General features: G+C 34.5%; 3 protein-coding genes across 5 annotated transcripts; 2 read left to right on the forward strand and 1 right to left on the reverse strand.

The window, feature by feature from the left end:
- Positions 1-818: 818 nt before the first annotated feature.
- LOC128193249 (histone H2A-like) lies at positions 819-2,672 on the reverse strand. The gene is made up of 2 exons (XM_052866595.1): positions 2,481-2,672; positions 819-1,397 (listed from the first exon to the last, which is right to left on the reverse strand). Exons 1-2 carry the CDS (start codon positions 2,587-2,589, stop codon positions 1,105-1,107), a joined length of 402 nt encoding a protein of 133 aa, XP_052722555.1. The 5' UTR covers positions 2,590-2,672; the 3' UTR covers positions 819-1,104.
- A 70-nt stretch (positions 2,673-2,742) lies between these two features.
- Positions 2,743-9,706, forward strand: LOC128193247 (UDP-N-acetylglucosamine--dolichyl-phosphate N-acetylglucosaminephosphotransferase-like). Its single transcript, XM_052866594.1, has 8 exons — positions 2,743-2,940; positions 3,056-3,179; positions 5,103-5,316; positions 5,441-5,587; positions 5,720-5,804; positions 5,896-6,084; positions 7,397-7,640; positions 8,001-9,706. The coding sequence occupies exons 1-8, from the start codon at positions 2,783-2,785 to the stop codon at positions 8,064-8,066; spliced, it is 1,227 nt and encodes a 408-aa protein (XP_052722554.1). The 5' UTR covers positions 2,743-2,782; the 3' UTR covers positions 8,067-9,706.
- Positions 9,707-15,327: 5,621 nt separating this feature from the next.
- LOC128192619 (calponin-2-like) lies at positions 15,328-23,333 on the forward strand. 3 transcript variants are annotated; one of them, XM_052865443.1, is made up of 6 exons: positions 15,329-15,618; positions 17,222-17,326; positions 19,270-19,400; positions 19,772-19,868; positions 20,874-21,011; positions 22,288-23,333. In XM_052865443.1, exons 1-6 carry the CDS (start codon positions 15,568-15,570, stop codon positions 23,044-23,046), a joined length of 1,281 nt encoding a protein of 426 aa, XP_052721403.1. In that variant the 5' UTR covers positions 15,329-15,567; the 3' UTR covers positions 23,047-23,333. The 3 variants fall into 3 exon arrangements, with proteins under 3 accessions (XP_052721405.1, XP_052721403.1, XP_052721404.1); XM_052865445.1 differs by lacking the exons at positions 17,222-17,326; positions 19,772-19,868 and adding an exon at positions 20,017-20,113 and having other exon boundaries at positions 15,328-15,618; XM_052865444.1 differs by lacking the exon at positions 17,222-17,326 and having other exon boundaries at positions 15,335-15,618.
- Positions 23,334-23,705: the final 372 nt, after the last annotated feature.

Raw genomic sequence — 23,705 nt, forward strand, 5'->3', positions numbered from 1 at the left:
ATCGAAGAACACTAGAAATTTTAAAGTTTTCATTGCAGTTCCAAGTTGCAAGGAACAGCCTTTTGAAGATGATTTTATGAGCATTACTTTATCAGTTTAAGGGAAAACTATTTTGGGAGTAGAAAGCTCCACCTTACTAATACCAATATGAGGTATTCAATTTTGAATTTATGATGGTTGACAAACCAAAAGAAAGCAAAGCACAAAATTAAATAACGCTTATAATTAGCAAAATAAATTTTGTCTTCTTTTCTGGAGCACATGCAGATACATTCAAATAGAGTTTTTGGGGTTTACTTGTGCATGCATGTGACTTCATGAGTCTTTTTATCTTCTAGTATTTACATTTCTTTTGTCCATGATAACTCTACGAATTGATTTCGTAACATACACTCCAATACATTTTATCAATGTCTATTTTAAATTGTAGAATTGCTGAAAATTATATAAATATATATATGCATTAATTATAAAGTGATCAAATACTGTCGAGTGTAACCAACTCTATCATAAAGGCTTAAGCCTTTGGGTTTTATTGGATTTGATCACCTCCCACCCTATTTGATCATCTCATATTAAATATCCGAAGATAGATTCCTAATTCCTAAAATAAATGCTGCCACCAATGAATGACACCAATCAAATAGTGCACTGTAAAATCAGGCCATTTGATGGGTATACTACCCACTGTATGCAACTTTCAACACTCCTCCTCACTTTAAACTACACAACATGATTAATTCAGTTTCTATTCAATCAATTCACATAAAAAATCATCTATAAAGATAAAATTAAGAAATATTAAGTAGAAACATGACTAGAAAACAAATATTTATTAAAACAATAGAATGCTACAATTATCACTTCTACCAGTAATTCGTCATTTGGTCTGACTCATGATAATTTGAAGTAACGTGAGAAAAGGAAAGTCAACAAGATAATGCTATTATATTGCAAAATGTACAAAAACCAATAAAACTTAGAACAAGTGTAACTTAGTAACTGCAAAATTTCTGATGGCACAACAGTAATGAAGGACACAACACATTCGCCTCTCTGATATCGTAATGCAACACATAATTCCTCTGAACAACACGTCTCTCTTCAAAATTCCTGGGACTGAGATGATTTTTTTCCAACTGATCCAGTTTTCTTGGGCAGAAGAACAGCCTGGATGTTGGGCAGTACACCACCTTGGGCGATCGTGACCCCCGAGAGGAGTTTGTTCAGCTCCTCGTCGTTACGGATGGCTAGCTGGAGGTGGCGGGGGATGATCCTGGTCTTCTTATTGTCTCTGGCTGCATTTCCTGCCAACTCCAAAACTTCTGCTGCCAGGTATTCTAATACGGCTGCTAAGTATACAGGGGCACCTGCACCAACTCGTTCAGCATAGTTCCCTGAAAAAAAAATGATATCTTCCTCATTCCTAAATTCATTCATTTTGTATATACATGTATTTACAAATGTTTCTTTATATGAACCCATAATAAAGCGAAAACTTTCATTTCTATATGAACTTTTTCACGACGTCACAATGATCATTGCACATACTTATCACTTGTATTACCGAAAACATATAATCTTTGCTAAGGCCTAATAAAAAAAATGGTTTGTTTCTGCTTTCCCGACCGACCCTAGCTTTTACCCCCCGATTCAAAACTTTTTATAAGGATTTTTGAAGGGAAATCGTTTATTTCCGTTTTTATCCTATTTGGAAAAAATTTACTCAAAATTTTGGTCACAAAAACGCTTGTGGCAGTTACTCTTTTCAAATCAGCGTAACTTAAACGTTTAGTTTCAAAATGGCTGTATGTTTCCATGTGTTGTAGATATTAATAATGCTCTCATCGCTGGCAGAGGAAGTATCTAATATAATATCATTTTATGTTTTCTTTAGACCAGCTTAATTGACAGGAATGATATTAAAAGTATTTCTCATTTTTTACCATTCAGCAGCATCAGTATCTAACCGGCATGTATGGATACTGCAAAAAAAAAAAATATTTGAAAAAAAAAAAATCCGACCGACCGACCCTACTTTTTTTCAGCATCAAAGCGGAAACAAACCATTTTTTTTGTTAGGCCTAATTAGAACAATTCTAAACAATTTGCCTCTTTCAAATGTAACTATAAGTAATAAACAGCACTGTTGAAAAGTTCACCGGGAAATGAATTTGGCTGGTATGTAATCAAATCTTCTGGAAAGCCCTCAGTCTTCACAAAATTTGATCACGTGACCAAACAAGTTCATATACATGTGAACCTTTTCACTTGCTGTTCATTTCTTAAATGTTATGTCATATCTAAAAAAACTTCCAAAATTTATTCATTTCTATCAACTCCTTAACTTTAAAATGCTTGATGTTCTGATGTTCAAAACCTTATAGGTAGGTAGTGACGTTTTAGTTGTCAAGACAATGTGTTGTTTTTTAATTCATTAATGAACTGATGAATTTGCTTAATTTTTAAAACTATAATACCTTTCCTAAGAAGTCTGTGAATTCTTCCAACTGGGAATTGCAGTCCTGCCCTAGAAGAACGGCTCTTTGCCTTTGATTTTGTTTTTCCTCCTTTTCCACGGCCTGACATGACTTATTCTGTCAATTTATTGCGTCCTTATGCTTCTACTCCCACTACTAAAATGGCGCCAAATATAACCTCAGTGCCCGTGCAGCGAATCGAAAGTAAAAGTAAGTTACGTATCATCTCGCGAGAGGTATCATGGTTGCCAGCAGTCCACTTGCATCAGATTGAAACCGGTAAATAAGTAATTTCCAGCGAAATGGAGATGTCTGAGACACAAATTCACATTCTGGTGAATGCTTTAATGTCAGCATGTGGCTTTGTTGTCTGTTACAACATCATTCCGAAGTTTAAAACGATGTTTATCAATGCCAACCTGTTTGGGATCGACATGAGCAAACGGGACAAGAGAAAAATGTGAGTCTTAGCCTGTGCTATGTTGTGAACCAAGCAAATTGCATTTGTTGCCTTTGTTATGTAAAGGTATCTTTTTTATTTGCCATTTTTCTTTCATTGATGTCTCTCTTTTAAGTCCGGAATCTCAAGGGATGATTTGCGGAGCCATTTTCCTTGTGATTATGTTTTTGTTCATCCCTGTACCATTTTACAAACACATCTTGACAGACAACTCAGAAAAGTCGTTCCCACATCATGAGGTTTGTAGGTCTTTTTTGTGCACAATATAGTGTTTTTACGAGTTGCATTTTGATTTACGTTCAGCTATAACACATAAACGTGCCATGCTCTTATAATAGGGTACTACTAAACAGAGAACTCTAGATAACTTTAGAGAACTCTAGAGAACTCTGGGGATTTTCTCATATTTAAAGTATTTAGAACCCATTTTTGCATTTTATATGATAAAAAAAGTTGTATTTTAGTCGAAATATATATTTAAGATATTTGGATTTAAGTAAATATTAATTATTTCACGCAAAACATCAAGTTGGGGGAGGCTAAATTATTCAAAGGATCTCGATCCCGAGCAGTTTACTCTTTTTTAAATTCTTTCAACATTTAATATAATTCTTAATATGGATTTTATTTAAGGTTAATTATATTTTATAATTTGTAGCTTTAGTGTCTTTATTCTCCGTTTGTGATTTGTTATGATTTTAATTAAGATACTGACTTTTTGCTTGTTGCCAACTTCAAATCTTGATAGTTTTACGACTGAGTGTAATAAAACAACTCTTCTCCATGAATATGCATTTATAAATGGACAATCGAAAGAATATCCGAGATCCACTATGACACTAGAAATTGTAAATATTAATTAAGTGATATAAAGGCTTTAAATATAATGCATAAATTGCCTTTTCCTTACAGAAGAAATTAAAGGGGCATGTTCACGATTGTGGTCAAATTCTATATTTCTGTTTTAATTATTTACAATATGCTTTAGGAATACATTTTTAATGATCAAATGAAATTTAAGAGTCATTCGTTAACAGTAAAAGCAAGATACATTTTTTCTTTACAATGATAATAACGTACGTAAGTTGTTATATTTATAACAACAGAATATGATCATTGAAATGTGATAGCTTAATATATATTATGTTGTGTTTTTACGTGCATTATTATACCAATGGCTTGAGGTAACCTGTATATATAGAAACAATGTCTAAATGACATTAGATCGGGATCGGAGTTTGACGATCACGCCGACTAGATTTCCTTCTGGAATTTGTCTTTAATTAGTTTAAAATCAACTTTAATGAGTTTATGTATGTAGTATAACATGTTTCTGAACAGATACGTGCATAATTAAGCATTTATTAGCCCTTTTAAATGAAAAAATCCCAGAGTTCTCTAGGATTCTCTAGAGTTCTTTAGAGTTCTCTGTTTAGTAGGACCGCTTATAATAGCCATACTGTATACTCTGTCCTAAATTATTTATGCTGCACATTTTCTTGAATTATTTGATATATATGAATGCCAAAGGGCTCAAATGATGTAAAGATATGAAAAAAATCCCAAGATTTCTCCTTTGAAACACAGCAAAAATAAGAAGTCAACTGGGATTTTGCCTTGCAGTAGACATGTAAATACCAGAATGAAAACGTTGAGAAATTGCGGGAGGTATTCCAAATGAATTCTGATGGAGGAAAGATGTCAAAATTTTCCATTATAAAGCTCAGTAAAAAATTTGTTTTCATCCTGTGAATTTTTTCGAGTGAAAAATGATAATGTGTCAATGGAGATATTTATATCTTGGATATTTTCCCTTTCATTGATTTCAGTTGCACTTTTTTTACAGATATGTGTATATTTATTAAAAATTGTCTAATTGTCAAATGTGCTACATAAATATCTTGGAACAGACTATTGCTAGTGTGTTAACCCTTTAACTCAGTCAGTAGAACATTGGATTTTTCAAATGAAGGGTCTCAAATTTGAGCCAGTCTGATAAAAATCATAGGGTTAAATAATATTTTTGATCCGATGTGACAGTTTGGTGGTGCTACACTAAGTACCGATAGAGACATGAGATTGTGGGAGCGGATCAAAGATTGGAGTTATTACCCTTATTCTGATGCAATAAAAATTACTTGCATTTTTTTTTATCTTTCCAGTATATAGAATACATTGCTGCTCTGTTGTCCATATGTTGTATGATATTTTTGGGATTTGCTGATGATGTCTTGGAGTTGAAGTGGCGACACAAACTGTTTTTACCAACAATGGCCTCTTTACCATTGCTGATGGTTTATTTTGTGAACTTTGATTCCACAGTCATTATAGTTCCTAAACCTCTGCGGTTTTACTTTGGTCATGATGTAAATTTAGGTGAGAATGCCCAGTATTGGATTATTTTATTCCATAGAGCTTACTGCACATCTATTGTGATATTTTTATTTAATTGAATTTAATATGAAAACTTGTCAGTAATACTTGTATCTTTGCTTCACAGGGATTTTATATTACGTCTACATGGGAATGCTGGCTGTGTTTTGCACCAATGCCATTAACATTTTATCTGGTGTAAATGGATTGGAAACTGGACAATCCCTCATTATTGCACTGTCTGTACTTATTTTCAACTTTATGGAATTGAATGGTAATTGACATAAATGCCTTTGAGTTTTTGGATGATGCTTTAATAAACAGAATGCTTGAAGTCAGGAATGCTTCATTTGTATTGTAATGAGTATTGAATATATATAAATATATACATGTTATTATCTTCCAGGATGTTGCAGAGAAGCACATGTGTTCAGCATTTATTTTATTTTGCCTTATACTGCAGTGTGCTTGGCCATTTTCATTCACAACTGGTAAATATATATGTTTTGTAAAAGTGTTGAAGTCTTCATAGTTTTGTAAAGATCAGACTAGTCTGACTGAATTCCTTTTGTTTAATTTTAGGTACCCTGCAGATGTTTTTGTTGGAGATACATTCTGCTATTTCTCAGGAATGACTTTTGCTGTGGTGGCAATTTTAGGGCATTTTAGCAAAACCATGTTGCTATTTTTCATACCTCAAGTCTTCAATTTCATATACTCGGTACCCCAGCTGTTCAAAATGGTACCATGTCCAAGACACAGGTTACCAAAGTAAGATTCAATATTGAATTTCTTATTAAAAAATGTTGAACTTTTTAGAACACAAACCAAAACTGATTAGTAGACAAACAGTCTGTATTGATCTTGCATGTCTTTTATGCATCAATTCACTGCTATTCTTCCTTAGGAATATTGTAATTCATATTTAAAATGAACACTAAGTGCTTTCTCAAACAAAGATGTTTTTCTTTTTAATGTCAAACATTTTAAAGCTATAAAACAATAAAGCAAAAATTCAAGCTGAAATTTTTTTGACGAAAATGTTATTTTCTACTAAAATGGGGAAAAATAACATGGTTTTTTATTTCTGTTAGCCTTATTTTTGTGGGGAAAAGCCGTTGAGAAGCCTTAATTGAAGCAAAATTGAATTATTGTAGTCCTGTACAAAAAATAAACTGCTATATATATCTTAGAAGAGAAATCTTTCCTCTGCCAAAAATTAATGATTTTTTCAAATCTTATTTATTATAAAAGTTTAAGTTACATGCAGACTTTGCATACCAGTAGGTTTTTGCAGGAAAATAAAATTCTGAAAAATGCAGCTCATATTGCTTTAAGATACATTTATGGCATAAATGGCTAATACATTTTAAAGAACTAATGCTAAGTAAGATTTGTTGTCCCCCGCCGCAACGCGGTGCGGGGACATAGAATTGCCGGGCGTCCGTCCGTGCGTCCGTGTGTCCGTGCGTCCGTGTGTCCGTCCGTCACACTTTTTTGTAAGCGCTCTCATGCCTACAAATTTTGACGGATTTTCATTAAATTTATACCAAATGTATATACCACTATTACCTTGGTCAAGTTCGAAAATCAGCATTGGTTGATACTTTTTGTTGGAGTTATGAGACTTTGACCGCAATAATGACTCTGTTTTATCCAAAAATTGACCTTGTAAGCGCTCTCATGCCTACAAATTTTGATGGATTTTCATTAGATTTATACCAAATGTTTATACCACTATTACCTTGGTCAAGTTCGAAAATCAGCATTGGTCGATACTTTTTGTTGGAGTTATGGGACTTTGACCGCAATAATGACTCCGTTTTATCCAAAAATTGACCTTGTAAGCGCTCTCATGCCTACAAATTTTGACGGATTTTCATTAAATTTATACTAAATGTTTATACCACTAATACCTTGGTCAAGTTCCAAAATCAGCCTTGGTTGATGGACTCGATACTAGACAGCTTGACCGGCGGGGGACCCAGGAATTCTATTCTTGTTATAGTAACGTTCATTGCAAAATAGATTTGATTAAAATCAAGTCTTCACAGTTAGAGAGTTGTCTTTCCTTTTGTTTCAGGTATGATCCAAAGAGTGACAAAGTAGAGATGAGTAAAACAATGTTTAAGTACGGGAATTTAAATATTTTGGGGAAGCTGTCCGTGACTGTGTTCAGGATGCTGTATCTTCTGGAGGTGAAGGAGGGGGTGGGAGAGGACAACCAGTACATGGAGTGTAATAACATGACACTCATTAACCTGGTGCTCAAATTCTGTGGACCACTGCATGAAAAAACTCTAGTCACACTTTTATTAACATTTCAGGTAAATCTTTTTTTTATCATGTAGACTTGATAAAGAGTTGAAGGGCTTGAACCCTGAACCACAAGGCTTGAAAAACTTAATAAATTGAGCTATATTGATAAGTAAAAACATTATGTTGTAGATTTCTTTGCTTCTATGCCATATGTTTATAAAGTTAGGTTAATGTAAGGATCATAGAGGAATGAGTGGAATTAATTATTTTTTTTATCATTTTTTTATCAACTATTGAATTGGATCATCTTTGTGAGCCAGTGATTTTTGTACACACTGCTCATCAACACTGGCTTGCAAAGATGATACTGTATTGAACTGGTATTATTAAAAGTTCCATCAATAATCCTAATTTTATTTTTTTTGTAGATTTTATGCAGTTTTCTTGCTTTTGGAATAAGGTACCAACTTTCCAAAGTGTTTTACGATTATTGAAATCCAAGAGAGATCAAATAAAAGCCAGCATAGAAATGCATTAAAAATAAGGTTTAAGTGATGTTGATTTGCCAAAGTCAAGTTATATTTAAAAATTATTGGATTTACTCTGCTTTTTAATTATGTCTCTATATCAGGTGTGTTAAAACATTATCAAGACGATGTCATGGAAGTAATATAATACATTTCATGATTTAATATATGCTCATCTACATTAATCATGCAGTGAAATCTAGATTACTTTATTACCATTTCTATGACACATAAGTATTGATTTTTTATACATGTATGTCTTAATATTTTAAAAAAATTAAGGAAAACTCATTTATCATTCTTTTATTTCTGTTGACCATCTTAGTTCTTTGTTACACCATAAAATGTTATTATACTTTCATGTAAGATACTAAAATCTGATTGGTTAAGATGTAGTTAGTAATCCGCTCTATTATCCTCATCGTTAGCAATGCACATGGCAACGGGTAACACAACGAATTGTTACATGCGTGTAAATTATGTGCGTACGGTTCGCTGTGGAATTCACGTCATTCCAATATAAAAGCAGTTAAGTTTTCTTTAAAATTAAGACATTCAGTATAATAAAATAAATAGTGCCTGTTTTGGAGGATGACAGTTTCAACTGCTACCCTCCAAAACAGGCACTATTTATATAATGTAACATTTCATATTTTGTTGTTCTAGAAAGTCTACTTTTATTCATGGTACTGTTTGTATAATTTAAACATGCATATAGTAAAAGTTTTTCTCTCAATTTGATAAACTTTACTAATGTTAAATCATATTTCATCTCAAAAATAACGGAAGATGTACATTTCTATGTTACATGCATTTTAAGAAGGCAACATGACTTTGTTAATGATATGTAATAATCTTCTAATGATTGTAATGATTGATTATATTTTAATCAATTGGTACAAATAATGCTTTTGCCAAATATTATGAAAAACTCATTCATTTTAACAACTTCACTAGCCAAGGGTTTCAGTCCACTCCTTTGAGAACCATAATATGTAATATGGGGGGGGGCAAAGAGGACCAAAAATTCTTGGCTTGTGAAGGTGATATCATAAATGCATAGATTTAAACCAACAGACTTTTTTTTTTTTGACAATCCACATTGTGTACGTTTTTCTTTCTATGTTAAGATAATTTCCTGTACTTTCCTGTACAGAAACTTTTATACTAATAAAAAGAAAGAAATATTTATAACGGCAGGTGCCTGTGTTAACAATGGTTTTCTTTACTTTTTTGCAGCAGCATCTAGCCATATATGTTGCTTAATTTTAATACGGTATTCTGTGTACATGTAACTATGACATTTTCAAAACAATTCCAATATTTTATACAAACTTATAGGATTTTTCTTACAAACCTTATGTTATATGTTTATTATATTTTGATTGCGAAAGTATTTTTCTAAACTAAGGTAGTTTTTTCAATTAAAGGGAATATTTGCAAGTATGTTAGCAAATCACAGATTGTGTTTCACTGTAGGAATAACACGGAAGCCGAATTTGTTTTAATAAGCAAAATGAATGTTTATAGAAATTTTGTAAGCATTTGAAGTTGTTTGTATAACATACTAGTCAATACAATTTATAAATCGAATTTATAAGGTTAAATTTCTTTTGTGTTTATTTTTCTTTAATTAAAGTATTGTGCATGGAGCTCCGTTGAAGGCATGGGAATTGAAAATGTAAATTGATATGTATAATAAGTTTTAAATTTATAGAAAACTGAGTTGGACAGACAAATAAAATAATCACATAAATTTGATGGGTCTAAAATCCAGCGTCTGTGAATGGATGGACAGAAGCTAGTCTGTGTGCAGCTGTTAATTTGTTTAGTCTTTCTGTGGGTTTATGAGATGAATTGGTCATTGATATGTTTCAATTGATTCTGAATGGATGAAATGTAAATAATGATAACAAAACGGTGCCTGTATTTGCTAAGATTCTCGACAGTTCTTGTCACGTCATGTTATATATATTACGTAGATTTGCGTTGTGCCTTGGTTCGACTTTAATGCTTATAGTCTGCTTATTACCTGAAAGAATTCACGATGTTTTTCCCTTAAAACGTACATTTAACATTTATAATTGTCATATATAAAGAACCAGATGTTGCAGAGCACCAACAAAATGTTTATAAGTGTTACAGTAAAGACATCAACTCGCGAGTAAAATGTTCATGGGTATTTAGTATTTTTCACTGATCTGAATGATTTCGGTTTTTGTTTGGAAAAGAGTCGCTACGGGAGCATCTCTATAGTAGATATTCTTCACATGGTGTGGATTACTTTAAAGATTTTCTAAATAACAATTCTGTTGCCCTAGATCTGACCACAGCTGACTTTATCAACCAATCAATCTTTTTGCCAGTATGTATTGAAGTTCCCTATATTTTCAATTAGCAATAACAATTTATATTAGATTTTCCCAATATATTTTGAAATGTTATCGAAATGACATGAACCTATGAAAATTAAGTTGTATTACAGTGTATATATTCCACCTTAATTCGAGTTCCATAAGGTCGTTAAAACATCATCATTACGACTTATTCCCAAAGCAAGCCAGTTCCTGCTAAAGGAAGAAGCTCGTATTAAAATTGTGTTTGGTCGCGAAAGTAAGTAGCCGCGAACGTGTAAGTTGTAAATTGCGAGGTAAAGTCGTTGTTAATTACGGTTATGTTCGCGGGAATGCTGGAATAATCTGCTTGTCGCATAGTCATAGAAATTATGAATCTTTTAGACTTTGATTGCTGACTGCAATCAGAAAGGACAGAAGTGTCCAAAAGAGGTTTCAGTAGTTTCTACTTTAACATCATTCGGATGAAGTATCGATATATAATTATCGACAGAATTAGAGATAACGATGTCGGAACAATACAGCCCGCTGTGAAGCTTATTTAGAGAGAAAACGTTACCTAACGCATACAACGTACTCCCGTACAAGAATGTCGATCTGTGCTATATAATTGTACCGTTCTCTCCATCAAGGTCCTCACTGTGTACACGTATATATCTATCAGAATCAGATATACTCCATCAACAAGCAATAACTGGTACAGCCGGTGCCCGTTCTTGCTGTGAAGGCTGCGTTGTTGAACGTCGCGGCCGCTGGATCTAGAGCCCGTTAAACATCGGCACCTAATTACCTGAAGCACGAACGGTGCTCATGTTGATATGTGTTCATCTTTCTCATCTCTCCCGCTATATGTCAGTCGCAAAGAAAATGAGGAAAACGCATTTCTTACTGAGTTACTGACATATGTCTGACATATCTTGTTATTCATATGTACGAGTTCCCAATACTTTGGCGCTAAAAGTTTTAGTCGAAGTTCAAAATGTATGTGCGTTCTATCAGAATATTTATTTTATCGAAATTTTGATTTATAGATCGAAATTTGTTGAATCATAAGTTCAAGTTCACCAATCCTGCTCGTTTGATAAAACTCACACACAGTGGCCAAGAGCGAGCTAGGCAATAAAAAGTTGTGGCTTATCAGGTTGTATTAGAAGAAACCCATTGAACTCACCTGTTGAAATTCGGGATCTTGCTTCGTTTTTAATTAGTTTTTCGAATAAATTTTATTAGGAGCTGAGAGAGAGAGAGAGAGAGAGAGAGAGAGAGAGAGAGAGAGAGAGAGAGAGAGAGAGAGAGAGAGAGAGAGAGAGAGAGAGAGAGAGAGAGAGAGTATATCAGATTATCAAAACTGAAAAACAGAAGTTGGAAACAGACTGATACCATGAGGTTGAGATTTTTTTGTTGAGCATTCGATTTGATTTGTGTCCACAAGTTAAAGTATTGGTTCTTTTGTATGATGAGCACCACAGTAATTACATTTAGACGAATATCAGTTAAAGATGGAATACAACACTATTTTGAAACTTTTGTTCAAAATAACAATTCAATCAACTTTTGCTATATAGAAGTGTTTCATCTATAACAATTTCGCTGACTAATGGTGTGTATTTTTAAAGCGCGAGATGGCGATGAACAAGTCAAAAGTGCGAGAATTGCAACTTTCAACAAATAATTTATGTTCAAATAATTCAGATTTCAATGGTTAGTACTGTTTTTGCGTGTACCTCAGAGTAAGTTGAAAAGAGTTCTCCAATTACAATGAAGAATCATGCACTCTTTCTGATTTTATATCTTGTAAAATAATTGTGAATTGATCAAACAAACTGTATGTTTTTGTTAAACTAGTTTATTTTACAACCTCCTAAAAAGTATAAGATAAGACAAAGTACACATTTTATTGGACTTCATTTATTTTACAACGATTGACAAACAAGCTCTACAACTAATATTAATGTCTGCCGTTGGCACGGATGTTAGCGCGATAGGGACATTGATGTGGGAGGAAAGCAGGAGTGCCCAGAGAAAACTCACGTGTCCAAGCGGGCGACCGCCGTGCCCTCTAACGTACAACCAATGCTGATCACGGGGATCGAGCTCTGTTGCAGCGGGGAGAAGCGAGTGCATTGTCCACTACGCTACTTGAAAACCATTTTAATATACTTTAGCATTAACACATATTACCACATCTTATTATTTGAGGTACATGTATTTGAATACAAGTAAACGTCACTTTTGATTTGAAAATTGCTAACCAATGCATTTTACGCTTCAACGAATGCGTACGCTTGTAATTATAGGCGGACAATTTGATTGAAACTGGGAGGTATCTGATCCGAGTCTTTAAAAGATTTCATTGAAACATTTCCCTCTCTTGAGTCATTTTACAATTAACAGAATATTTCATTTTAAATCTTAGAATAGCTGTATTTTTGAATAGTTTACAGGTAAGCTCGGAATAGTTTTACATAATAATATCATAAACCGCCTTCACTTGATCGCCAAACCTCGTGGACGATCTGGCTTCCATAGGAGCGCAAACAAACCCGGATTGTCTAGATCTGTTGTAAATGATTGCTTTACTACCTTTACATATCGCGAAAGCTCGGCCCTTTGGCGATTCTTCTGCAAGATTTCATGATTTTAACCCCCCCCCCCCCCTAAGTTTGGTTGGTTCTTGCCAGTAGGATCTCTCTAATTGAATCTGTACCAATTATTCAACTTTTTGTTTTGTTTTGGGTTGGATTTTTTTGGGGGGGGGGTGTCACATTTGTATTCTTACATTTTTTGTTTGATGATCCAGCATGTGCCACGATGTTAAGTTAATGTATCAGACAAAACCGATGTTTTTATCTTGGATTGCTCTCTTCCATGTACCGAAAACTTTTTTCAGTGTAATAATTGTACTCGGTTATGTAAAAGATAATGTGGTTTTTTTTTCATATAAATGATATTCCTGTATTTGGTTCAGTGTATAAAACTCTTTAGCAACAACCAAGAAAATTTATGTTAACAACTATATCATATATATCAAACAAAATGACAGGTTTCAATATCTTTTAACAATGTCTTAAATTAAGTGAAAGAGTGCATTTGTAGAAAATTAGATGTTGGTCAAACTTCGGAATTGTCACCCTCGATTATCAAAATGGTCAGATGATTTACTTTTAAAAAAAACCGCGACTTACTTTGACTTACTTAAAACGTGTGATTTCAGTGAATGGAAACAGAAGTTTTACAGTGCTTTTTTTGCACACCCTAAATGACTAATTTTTGAAAAATATTTGAGAGAGAACGAGAAACATACTATTTGTGTTTATTACTCTGTAAACGGGCGCGGCAAATGTGCATGAAGAACTCATTACGAAACCACTGTGCATTAATATATCGAATATCGGTCGTTAATAGATAAAACGACATGTTCCAGATTAAGCCGGATGCGAGGAAAGCTTAAGCTGGAATGATCCTGATCCGGAACGTGTAAGGCGCCCCCTAAGTAAATATCGCGCTAACAAGATGAAGAGAGCAAACACAGACTAGCATATCTTACACAATTAAACTAGTTCCTATGGATCAGCGCATCGTGTGTAGGGGGATGTTCTGTAGCGTATATCTTATATCCAGATAGATGTAATGATAAAACTGTAAAAATAGGCTCCACGTGAAACTGCCGATTTGTGGAACCTTAATCAGATCTATGTCTGAACAGAATAAAAAGATTATAGAAAATGAAACTGCCTGCTGCAGAAATATTATTCAATATCCGTGGTTCGTGAATGAAGCCAGGCTTTTAGAGAACAAAACTATTTTTAGTGAAGTTGTCTGGAATCCATTGAAATTTTGCTATTGTAGTATTTGAAAGTTTTGCTGATGAAAGTGGTATCGTTTATTTGGAAACATATATGAAAAGAATTTGGCGAATGCTCAACTTAATATATAATATGCCGATGAGAATATTTTCTATATTACATGTAAATGATGAATTCAACACGTTAATACATGTGAATTTTGCTGTCTTATATCAAATCTTGAGAAATTTAAAAAAACAACACCTGAAACAAGTTTCAATGTCAATGTCAAGTTTTGAAAAATAACGCTATCTGCTAAACATCTTCTGTTCTAATCTATAGAAGTTAAACTTGTTCACTTGCCTGATGATGGGATGAGGGAGTTGTTTATTTGAACTTGTTCCGCATTCTGCGATTTCTGATATACTTTGTTACGATCCATATAGATAACTAGAAACGGACATAGCAAGGCACCGTTCTTAAAACGCTCATATCGACAATTTACAGTTTCTTTTGCATTTGTGTGATATGTACATCAAATCTACCCGTAATTAAATATGTAAACGCAAAAAAAAAAATCCGCGAAAACTGCACTGCATTTTTAATTGATTAGAAGGGGTGCTAAATATTTCTGAAACTGCTTTAGGTAGACACATTATTTGTGGGATTAACTCGTCATCCGATATTTTATGATCAGACATATCTTTGAGCATTGATCATACATTCTTTCACCGTCATTTAACAATATATCGGCTTGATATCCCGGTATTGTCAGAGCATATTGAGACGACCACGTAGTGCGAGCAAGAATGTGTTGCCAGATCGGTCTGCAGCTTGATTACTTACATCAAATTTGTTTACCATGAGAGCATCTTAGAACTCCAGGAAGTTCAAAGAGCTACTAGCCAATCAGCATCAAGGTTGCATTCTGTGTGTCTGCAATGGCTTCCATTAGTTTGGAAGCAGAGGTAAACGTTGCTAGGGAGAACCGCCCATTTCACATCACATGCTCACAAGCTTTGCTCATATTTGGATAAAGCATGTCGCAATTTGAAACTCGATCGTTGCTTGTACTAGGGGCTTGCTAAGAAGTGGCTGGCCTTTCCCCCTCTCTATTTAGGTATTCCGTTCGTACGAATCTTCGCTGCTCAGCAATTGTTAACAGCGCTGTAAGTCGGGAAGGCTATAGGAGGGAGTTGTGAGAATCCTCTGTCACTGTTCCTCCATTTTATCATCTGCTTTGAAGGGAGATAGGCCTTTTGGTGAACGAGGAAGAGCTTGTTTGAGTGATCTAGTCAATAGTTAGGAAAAAAATCACACACTTTCAAAATGGCAGAACGTATGAAACCCATGGGAATGGATCGTGCACTTTCGAGCAAGGTTTGTACAATTTTTGGTTGATCGTCATTGTTAATAATTTGAATGTTTTATACGTGTATATAAGCTTTTCTAACATTTTTTAAATATCCCACAGCAAGAATGGGGAGTGATTTTTAACTACTTGGATTTGTAATTGTTGTAAAAGAGTGATTACTTTTGATTGAAGAAAATCTTTCTATTTACACTAGATATATATCTCTGTCGTCTTAATCATAATTATCATCCTTGAAATATCAAAAACTGACTTGATCCGAAGGAAATGTAAGAAAAATCCTTGTAACATTTTGATCTGTCAGCAGACTCAGCTGATGAAGAACCAATGAAATTTGATCCCTCCTGCTCTCATATGGCTCGCTGAGAGAGAAAACTTTAGTCGGAATGTTTCTAAAAATAAACAAGAGAAAAATTCCATCGCACTGCGGAACACATTTATGAAATAATAAGTCTACTATTTTAGGAATTTAAGGATTAACAATTCTAAAGTTCCATGGGATTATTTTAATATTTATTCTCATGGCATTCAAATTTTGTTTTGATTGAATTTTTTTTTTTATCAAATTGAAATCTTAACCTTTTTTCTTTGGCAAAACTTAAAACTGTAAAAATAAAATTCATCATAAGACTAAAAACAATGTTGATTAATTAAGATATCTTATTTTATGCTGATTATAAAACCCGTGGAAGTGAAAACAATCTTAACAATTTGTGGAATGTTAGCGGAGTCCTCCCACAACTTGACAGCCACGCGCCCCAGTCACACGTGCTGTAGTAGCAAGACACGTGCCCCATCTGTCACTCAGCGGCTTTCTGAAACAGGATTCTTTCTTTTCAAAACGTTTTAAAATGAATGAAAGACTATTTGACATCTCTGAAATGTTGCATGTCTAACATTGTTTTTTTGTTGCGTCAACAAGTGACGTCATTATGCTTGTATGACAACATGCGATGCGTGGGTGATATAAGAGATGTGATTCCGTGTCCGCTTACTGTATTCATGTTTGGATGATTCTTGCTTATTTGTTTAATCCGCATTGCTTTCGAACAAAACAAAAAATTAGTTGTGTGACCTTTGTGTAAATGTGTGTAATTTTAATTCTCAGGTGTATTTTCACACTACAGGCCGAATTAAAAGCCGAATTAAAATGGGCAATGACTATTATGAAGGCAAAGGTAAAAAAAACTGACCCTATACACAAGTAGAAACAAATTTTCCTCTTTGACCCAACACTCAGAGCCCAACACAATGTCTCCCCTTGTAATTTCAATCCTCTTATATCCTAGTTGTACCAAAACACTTGCACAAAGTATAATGGAGATGGAATTTTAGTCTTTTGAGAATGAATATTTGATTGAAATTTTACTTTATTTATAGAAAGTAAAATAACAAATTTTCAAACATTGTTGAAAAAGAAGATACTACTTTTTAGCAGGTTCTTATATATTGCTGTGATGTTATGCTGAATCAGGACTACTTAGACTGACCATCTTACTGCTGCCGCCTATTTGATTTATTTTGCATGATATTTTTGGTTTCATTCCAACAGAACGCATGTGTGGATATTTTGTTTTCTTCTTTGTCACGTGTGCGTGTTTTCACATTTAGGATTCAGGTGGCGCTACCTCAATCACCGATAGCACAGCCCGACTCAAACACACCTCAATGCAGCGAACATTGTCAAGAACAGGCTCATTGCATCAAGACAAACGGGTATACGGGGCATGCGCAGACTACAGATATCTACGAACTAGAGCAATATATCCAACTTGAGAACTTTTTAGTAGGCATGCTGAAATAGGTCTCTCCAATAAGCATAGCTACACTCTCTCCAATAAGCTATATCTATGATAGAGATTTAGCGGCATGATCACTAGTATGGTGACTCCAATATAGCGCTTGTCATACGTTAGCAAAAATATCTACGACACAAATGGCAAATTCATTTTTCCTGATCAGTCTTGGAGATACTCTACTTTTGAGCAAGCCTAATGCATCCAGCAGAGCTTTACTCTTATAATTCCACGTCAACATACCGCATCATCAGAAATCTAGTTCAGACGAAGCATATGTTATTCTATTACATCATGTGATAGGCGTGATAAATACATAAAGTCATATCTGATCAAGTAGGACGAAGTTTAACTTACTACACCCATGCAACCTTGGGAGAAAACCTTAGAAAGCTGGATATTTTTTATTTTGGTTTCATTTTTAAATGAAATTAATTTAAGGTTCAAAGACAAACAGTTTAAAGGGCATATTGTCTTTATTTATCTTAGTAGTTGAGCAAGCTATCATCAGCAACTCTGTTTTGAAGCAAAATGATAATGGATGTTCACTCAAACGACCGTTACCATAGAAACTAATTAATACAGAATTGATAAATTATTTATTTCTTTCTTAAAAACATAAATCTCTCCCCTATATTTCGGAAACCAGTCTGTAGCGGAATTCTACCTGCAAACTCTTGATTGAATGACGTCAAAAATGATAAGAAGCGAGCCGATGAGTCACCGGTTAAGAACTTCAAAACGCTGGGGAAGGGGATAGCACAGGCACCTGGTTAGGCTTATCTATGCCTACAACTTATAGATAATTCCCCATTTCTAGGAAATACAAATTTTGCTCAAAACCTTCAGAAAATGAGAAACATTTCAGCATTGTTTATTTGTTACGTCATTCATGAAAGTATAAACTTTGAAATCCAGAGTTCATAACAGGGAACAGTTTATCATTGGGAAAGGGGGATCACACTCCGCAACACAGAACTTTGGCAGTGCACTGCTTATTCAGCGTTCGCTCGATTTGAATGGAAGCCAATGTTTTCCACCAGATCGGCCTTGGAAGATCTAGAATGAACAAGGCATCTTATGTGCCGGATCAGAAATGCGCATGCCTAATTTAGAGCGATGTATGTAAACAGTAGGGGGCAAATCGACGCTGCTATACCCGTCTGCGGTACAATACTGTGGCCAAAAAAATATACAGACATTGCTTTTTGATTACTGTAGACAACGAGCGCTGCTTAACAGACATAATTAATGCGATGTAGAGGAATTCCACAGTGTATTACGTACAATAATGATACACAACTGTCACTTTTACTATTTGATCAGACACACATGCCTGTAATAGTGTAAAAACCTGTTATAGTGTAAAAAGCTATATAATGATTATTATATCCTATATATTTAATATATCTATACACCACGATTCCCGGGAACTAGAGGGCAAGTCCTAGTCTCTAGATTCTACCCCCTCACAGTATTCAATTATAAACAGTTTGATGACCACACATGAAAACTAACAGTTTATTCGGCATGGTCTCATTATAGCACAATTTCTTTTCACAGGTATTTAAATGCATTGTTTATTTTCAATATTAAATGAAATAAGCCATTATAGGTAAGATTATTAAAGAAGGTTGTTATCATTATTTAGATTTATAATGCAATAATTATCGTAATTGTGATCATAACTTTAAGCAACAAGATTGATTGGAAATTCATTATACGAAATACTTCGTATTGGTAACTTTTCAATTAACTCACATTTAACGGAATACACAAATATGAAATTGTGAGTGTACAGTTATAACAATTCACAGCGCAACAAAAAGCTTACCAGGTCTAAGACTGTGGTCTATGTTTCAGATGGGTGCCAAGTACGACCCCCAGGCCGAAGCCGAGGTCAGGCACTGGTTCAAACAGCTCTTGAATGAAGACATTGGTGAAGGTTCGATGACTGTAGAGAAAAACCTCAAGGACGGAATCCTTCTCATCAAGTATGTCAGAAATATCCTACCCCACCCCTATAACTTTCACCAAAAAAGCCCAAGAAATATTATTATGTACACATATACAGATCTGTTTCATCAAAATGATGATATATATAGTTTTATTAATTTCATCTCGTGCAAATACAAACAAATCTATATGAGTCTATTTTACCTAGCTTAACTAAATATTGTGTCTATTTTATTTATTTTATGTCGTGTAAATGAATGAAATTTTTTCCATAAAAAATAATTACGGGAATGCTGACCATGATATCAGTATTGAAAAAAACGCATGCGCCGTACTTTATATCACGGTGCAAAAAACTGTTTTGATAATCTACTAGTACTAATGGATTAGTTTTTGGTTTTCATTTCAGACTTTTACAGAAACTGTACGAGGGAACACCAAATAAACCCGCGGCCTGTGATAAAATCAAACTTAAATTCAACACTTCCCAAGCTCCCTTTAAGCAGGTAAAAACCCCTCCCCCAAAACTGACGTATTTTTTATTTCAGAGCTCTGTCAGTCGGGTCGAGGCGGGGGATTCACTAGAGTAGAATAAGGGTTAGCATGAGGTAGGATGGGCCGAACTGGTTTCTGAGGTTGTTAAAATCTTTACAGATTATTACAAAAGTTGTACGATGGAACTCCAAATCTTCCTCCAGAATGTAACAATATTAAGTTAAAATACAACACGAGTACCGCTCCCTTTAAGCAGGTAACGTATGGACCAGCAATGGCGGCAGTCTCTATTGTAGAATCGTCTCGTGCTGAAAATTGCTTTCGATGAACTACTTTAGAATACAACAATAGCTTAACTATTCTTTAATACTTCTATCAACAAGTAGTAGTGGCTTCGAAGTGCTCTTGGTGATAAGATATTTCAATTGCATGATATTTGGTAAATGTGGCAGAAATCGGTAAGTACGTATGCTTTGATCGTGGTCGATTTTTATGTACATGTACTTGCTTGCATCAAGAAATATGTATATGCCTTGATTCAATGCCTACAGTCAGTATAATATTCAAACTATTGGCAGAATTACATACCTATACTATGCATCTATCAATATCTGCATAAACTTTTAAGTTGTAATTAATTCTAAGAAACTTTATCAACTTCATTTGAATATTTGTTACTCTTATACATGTTAAAATTTGAAGAGTTTGTCTAATTGTAAATGTTATGTTTACTGAATACATGTATTTGATTGTAAATAATGATTATAATGAACTGGTAAACAAAAGAATCATATTCAGTTTCACAATTGAAGCCATTTGTTGGCAAAACCTTTATGGCATTTATTGCAAGTTTCATGGTGATTACATTTTTTTTTTTCAAAATGGTATCATTAATTTGACAAATAAAGAAAGTATCGACAAAAACATTTGTCATGAATTTTTTTTCTTTAGAGAAGTAGTTTTAGAAAAAAAATATTGTTTTAACATTTCTTTTAAATGTTTTTGATTTCTTGCAGATGGAAAACATCGAGCTGTTTTTGAAAGGCGCTAACGCCTATGGAGTGCCCGACAACAGTCTGTTCCAGACAGTGGACCTCTACGAAGGCAGGAACATGGCAATGGTCATCGCCACCATCCTTCAAGTTGGAACTGAGGTAAGCGCACAGATCTAAATTTTCATACTAGTACTACATCTTATTTAATATCAAGACTTCTATAAATATATTCAGTTTCAAACATTTTTGCATGAACGCTCTCTAATTGTTCGAGACAAAACCTTACTAACGCTTTATAGCTTTTTTTTTCAACGACACATTCCCTTCGGCAAATAGAATTTGAAATCCTATCAGATGCTCAGCAATTAGCCCTCTGCACTGTTTAACAATATGGCCATAATTTCCTCAACTAAATACTCCAGAAAATTTAATGCACTCAAATTCGCACACTTTTGTTGTTGAAGGGACATGTGCAGAAAATATCTTATCTACAATGTTAATTCTAATTGTTGCACTAATATCCTACTTGCACGTAAACTTTGGGTGGCTTCAGATACAATTTGTTTAAAGTTGCATGAAATGTGCACCACGGACAACTTGATTTGACAAAATATACAATTGCTGCAGTTAAAAACGTTTCTCTCTCGTTTGCTTGTAAAATTATGTGTTGTATTTGGATTGCCTGTGATATAAGAAAGACAATCTGAAAAAGACGGTTCGCTTTCAACAATGGCCAACTTTTTGACAGCAGATATGGTGGTGTAAAAGTGGCATGCGCTGAACTAGAAAGCAATGCATGGTTTATAAGTGGTAAGTAGATATCGCTTTTTGATGATAACTATAATTGCATAGCTGTGTTGTATGTTGTAGACTCTTCTATTGCCTGGCTGTTCAAATCTTATCTTTTGATATAAATATTTTGGCTGCAAGTTTGCTTTTTTTGCATACAATCTATATTATAAACAGTATTTGAATGTGAATCGTTATTTAAGATTTCATCGGGAGTTTGGTTTTTTAGTCAATTTACCTAGTTCCCCGACCTAATGTAGGAATATCTTTGCCAATAGGGCTTCTCTTGTGTAGCAATATAGCTAGAAGGAATGGGAACATAACGCAATAAAACTTTGCTGGACAAATAAAAGGGGAAAAATGTTAAAGTTAACAAAAACTAATCAAAATTAATCATTCAAAAGGTACCACAAAGTACATGTAAAATAAAATCGTACAACAATATAGCATCTGTGTTTCTTTTAATATCACTAGTTTGGCCCAAAAAATGACAACAGCGCCAGTAACGCAATTTTGGAAGCTCCTCTCTTACTTCCCGATGAAATCAAGTGCCTGCTTGAAGTACTCGTGTCTCTAACCAATTGTTGAATGAAAAAAAAATTAAAACAAAAAATGGGAATTTGGACACGGTCTTTATATCTTTTAGGCTCAACGTTACAATTTTAACGGCCCCACCTGTGGTTCCAAACCCGTCGAGAAGCACCAGGTTGAATTCTCGTATGAGCAGCTCAAGCAGTCTCACGGTGTTATTGGTCTTCAGAGTGGCACAAATAAATTTGCAACCCAGAAAGGCATGCGTATTGGCGCTGTTCGTCATATTGCTGATATCAGGGCCGACGACTTATCTCAAGATGGTCAAAATCATATTGGTTTACAAGCAGGATCTAACCAATTCGCCAGCCAAAAGGGAATGACAGGTTTCGGCGCTGTAAGACATATTTCGGATATCAGAGCCGATCAGTACGACAAGGAATCGAATGCTCATATCAGTCTTCAATCAGGAACTAACAAGTTCGATTCCCAGAAAGGAATGCGTGGTGGATTTGGAGCTGTACGTCATATCTCAGATATCAGAGCAGACCAGTATTCCGAGGACAGCAAGAGTCATATTAGTTTACAATCTGGCACTAACCAGTTTGCCTCCCAAAAAGGAATGACCGGTTTTGGAGCAGTCCGCCATATTGCTGATATCAGGGCCGACGATTTGGACCGCGAGGCAGCTGCCGAGGTATCCCTGCAATACGGCACCAACAGATTCGACAGCCAGAAGGGAATGACGTCATTTGGAGCACAGCGTCACGTTTCCGATATTAAAGTTAACGACTTAGCTGAAGATATGAGACGTAAAATGGGTTACACTCCATCTGTACAAGACATGCAAGAATACCCGGAACAAGATCAATAGACTACTACAGGGACGGAGGATCAACATCGTAAAGACTTTCAAAACATTTACATCTGCCATGGTTTTCATTAATTTCGAAACAAAGTGCCACGAAATCAATGGACTACTGGTTGACTATTTATATTCTAGAATATGTTTTTTAAAAGGACATTTAAAGAAAGGCGTCTTTTGTGAGCAGAAGTATGGTAGCCACGCGGAACCCGATGCGCTAAACCTTTGCTAATGTAAATGTTGTCAGACTGCTTTCTACGTGATGAGAGAACAAAAATTAAACATATCTCGGCCGAGACGTTTTGTTATTTATGTCATTTTCAGTTTTACGCTTATCTCTGCTCTTGCAAAAATAGTTTGGATTAAAAAGCATTTTTAATAGGCTTATCCATAAGATACCTCGGAATGTTCCAAATGGGCCCTATCACCGGATACCGGAACCGGATATCATTATATAGAAGTGAGGCTGAACTGAAATGTGTTTTCGTTGGAATAAATTTTATTCTTTTATACAATTTTATACAAAGACAAGACGTCGAAATATGACACGTGTCATCTAATATATTACAATGTACGTACACTGTAAATTTCATGATGTAAAGACGCTGTGTTGTGAATAAAATCTATTATTTTTATTCTTGTCCGTTACTTTGTATAGTAAAAGACTA

This window comes from Crassostrea angulata, chromosome 7, assembly GCF_025612915.1.
Source record: "Crassostrea angulata isolate pt1a10 chromosome 7, ASM2561291v2, whole genome shotgun sequence".
NCBI lineage: Eukaryota > Metazoa > Mollusca > Bivalvia > Ostreida > Ostreidae > Magallana > Magallana angulata.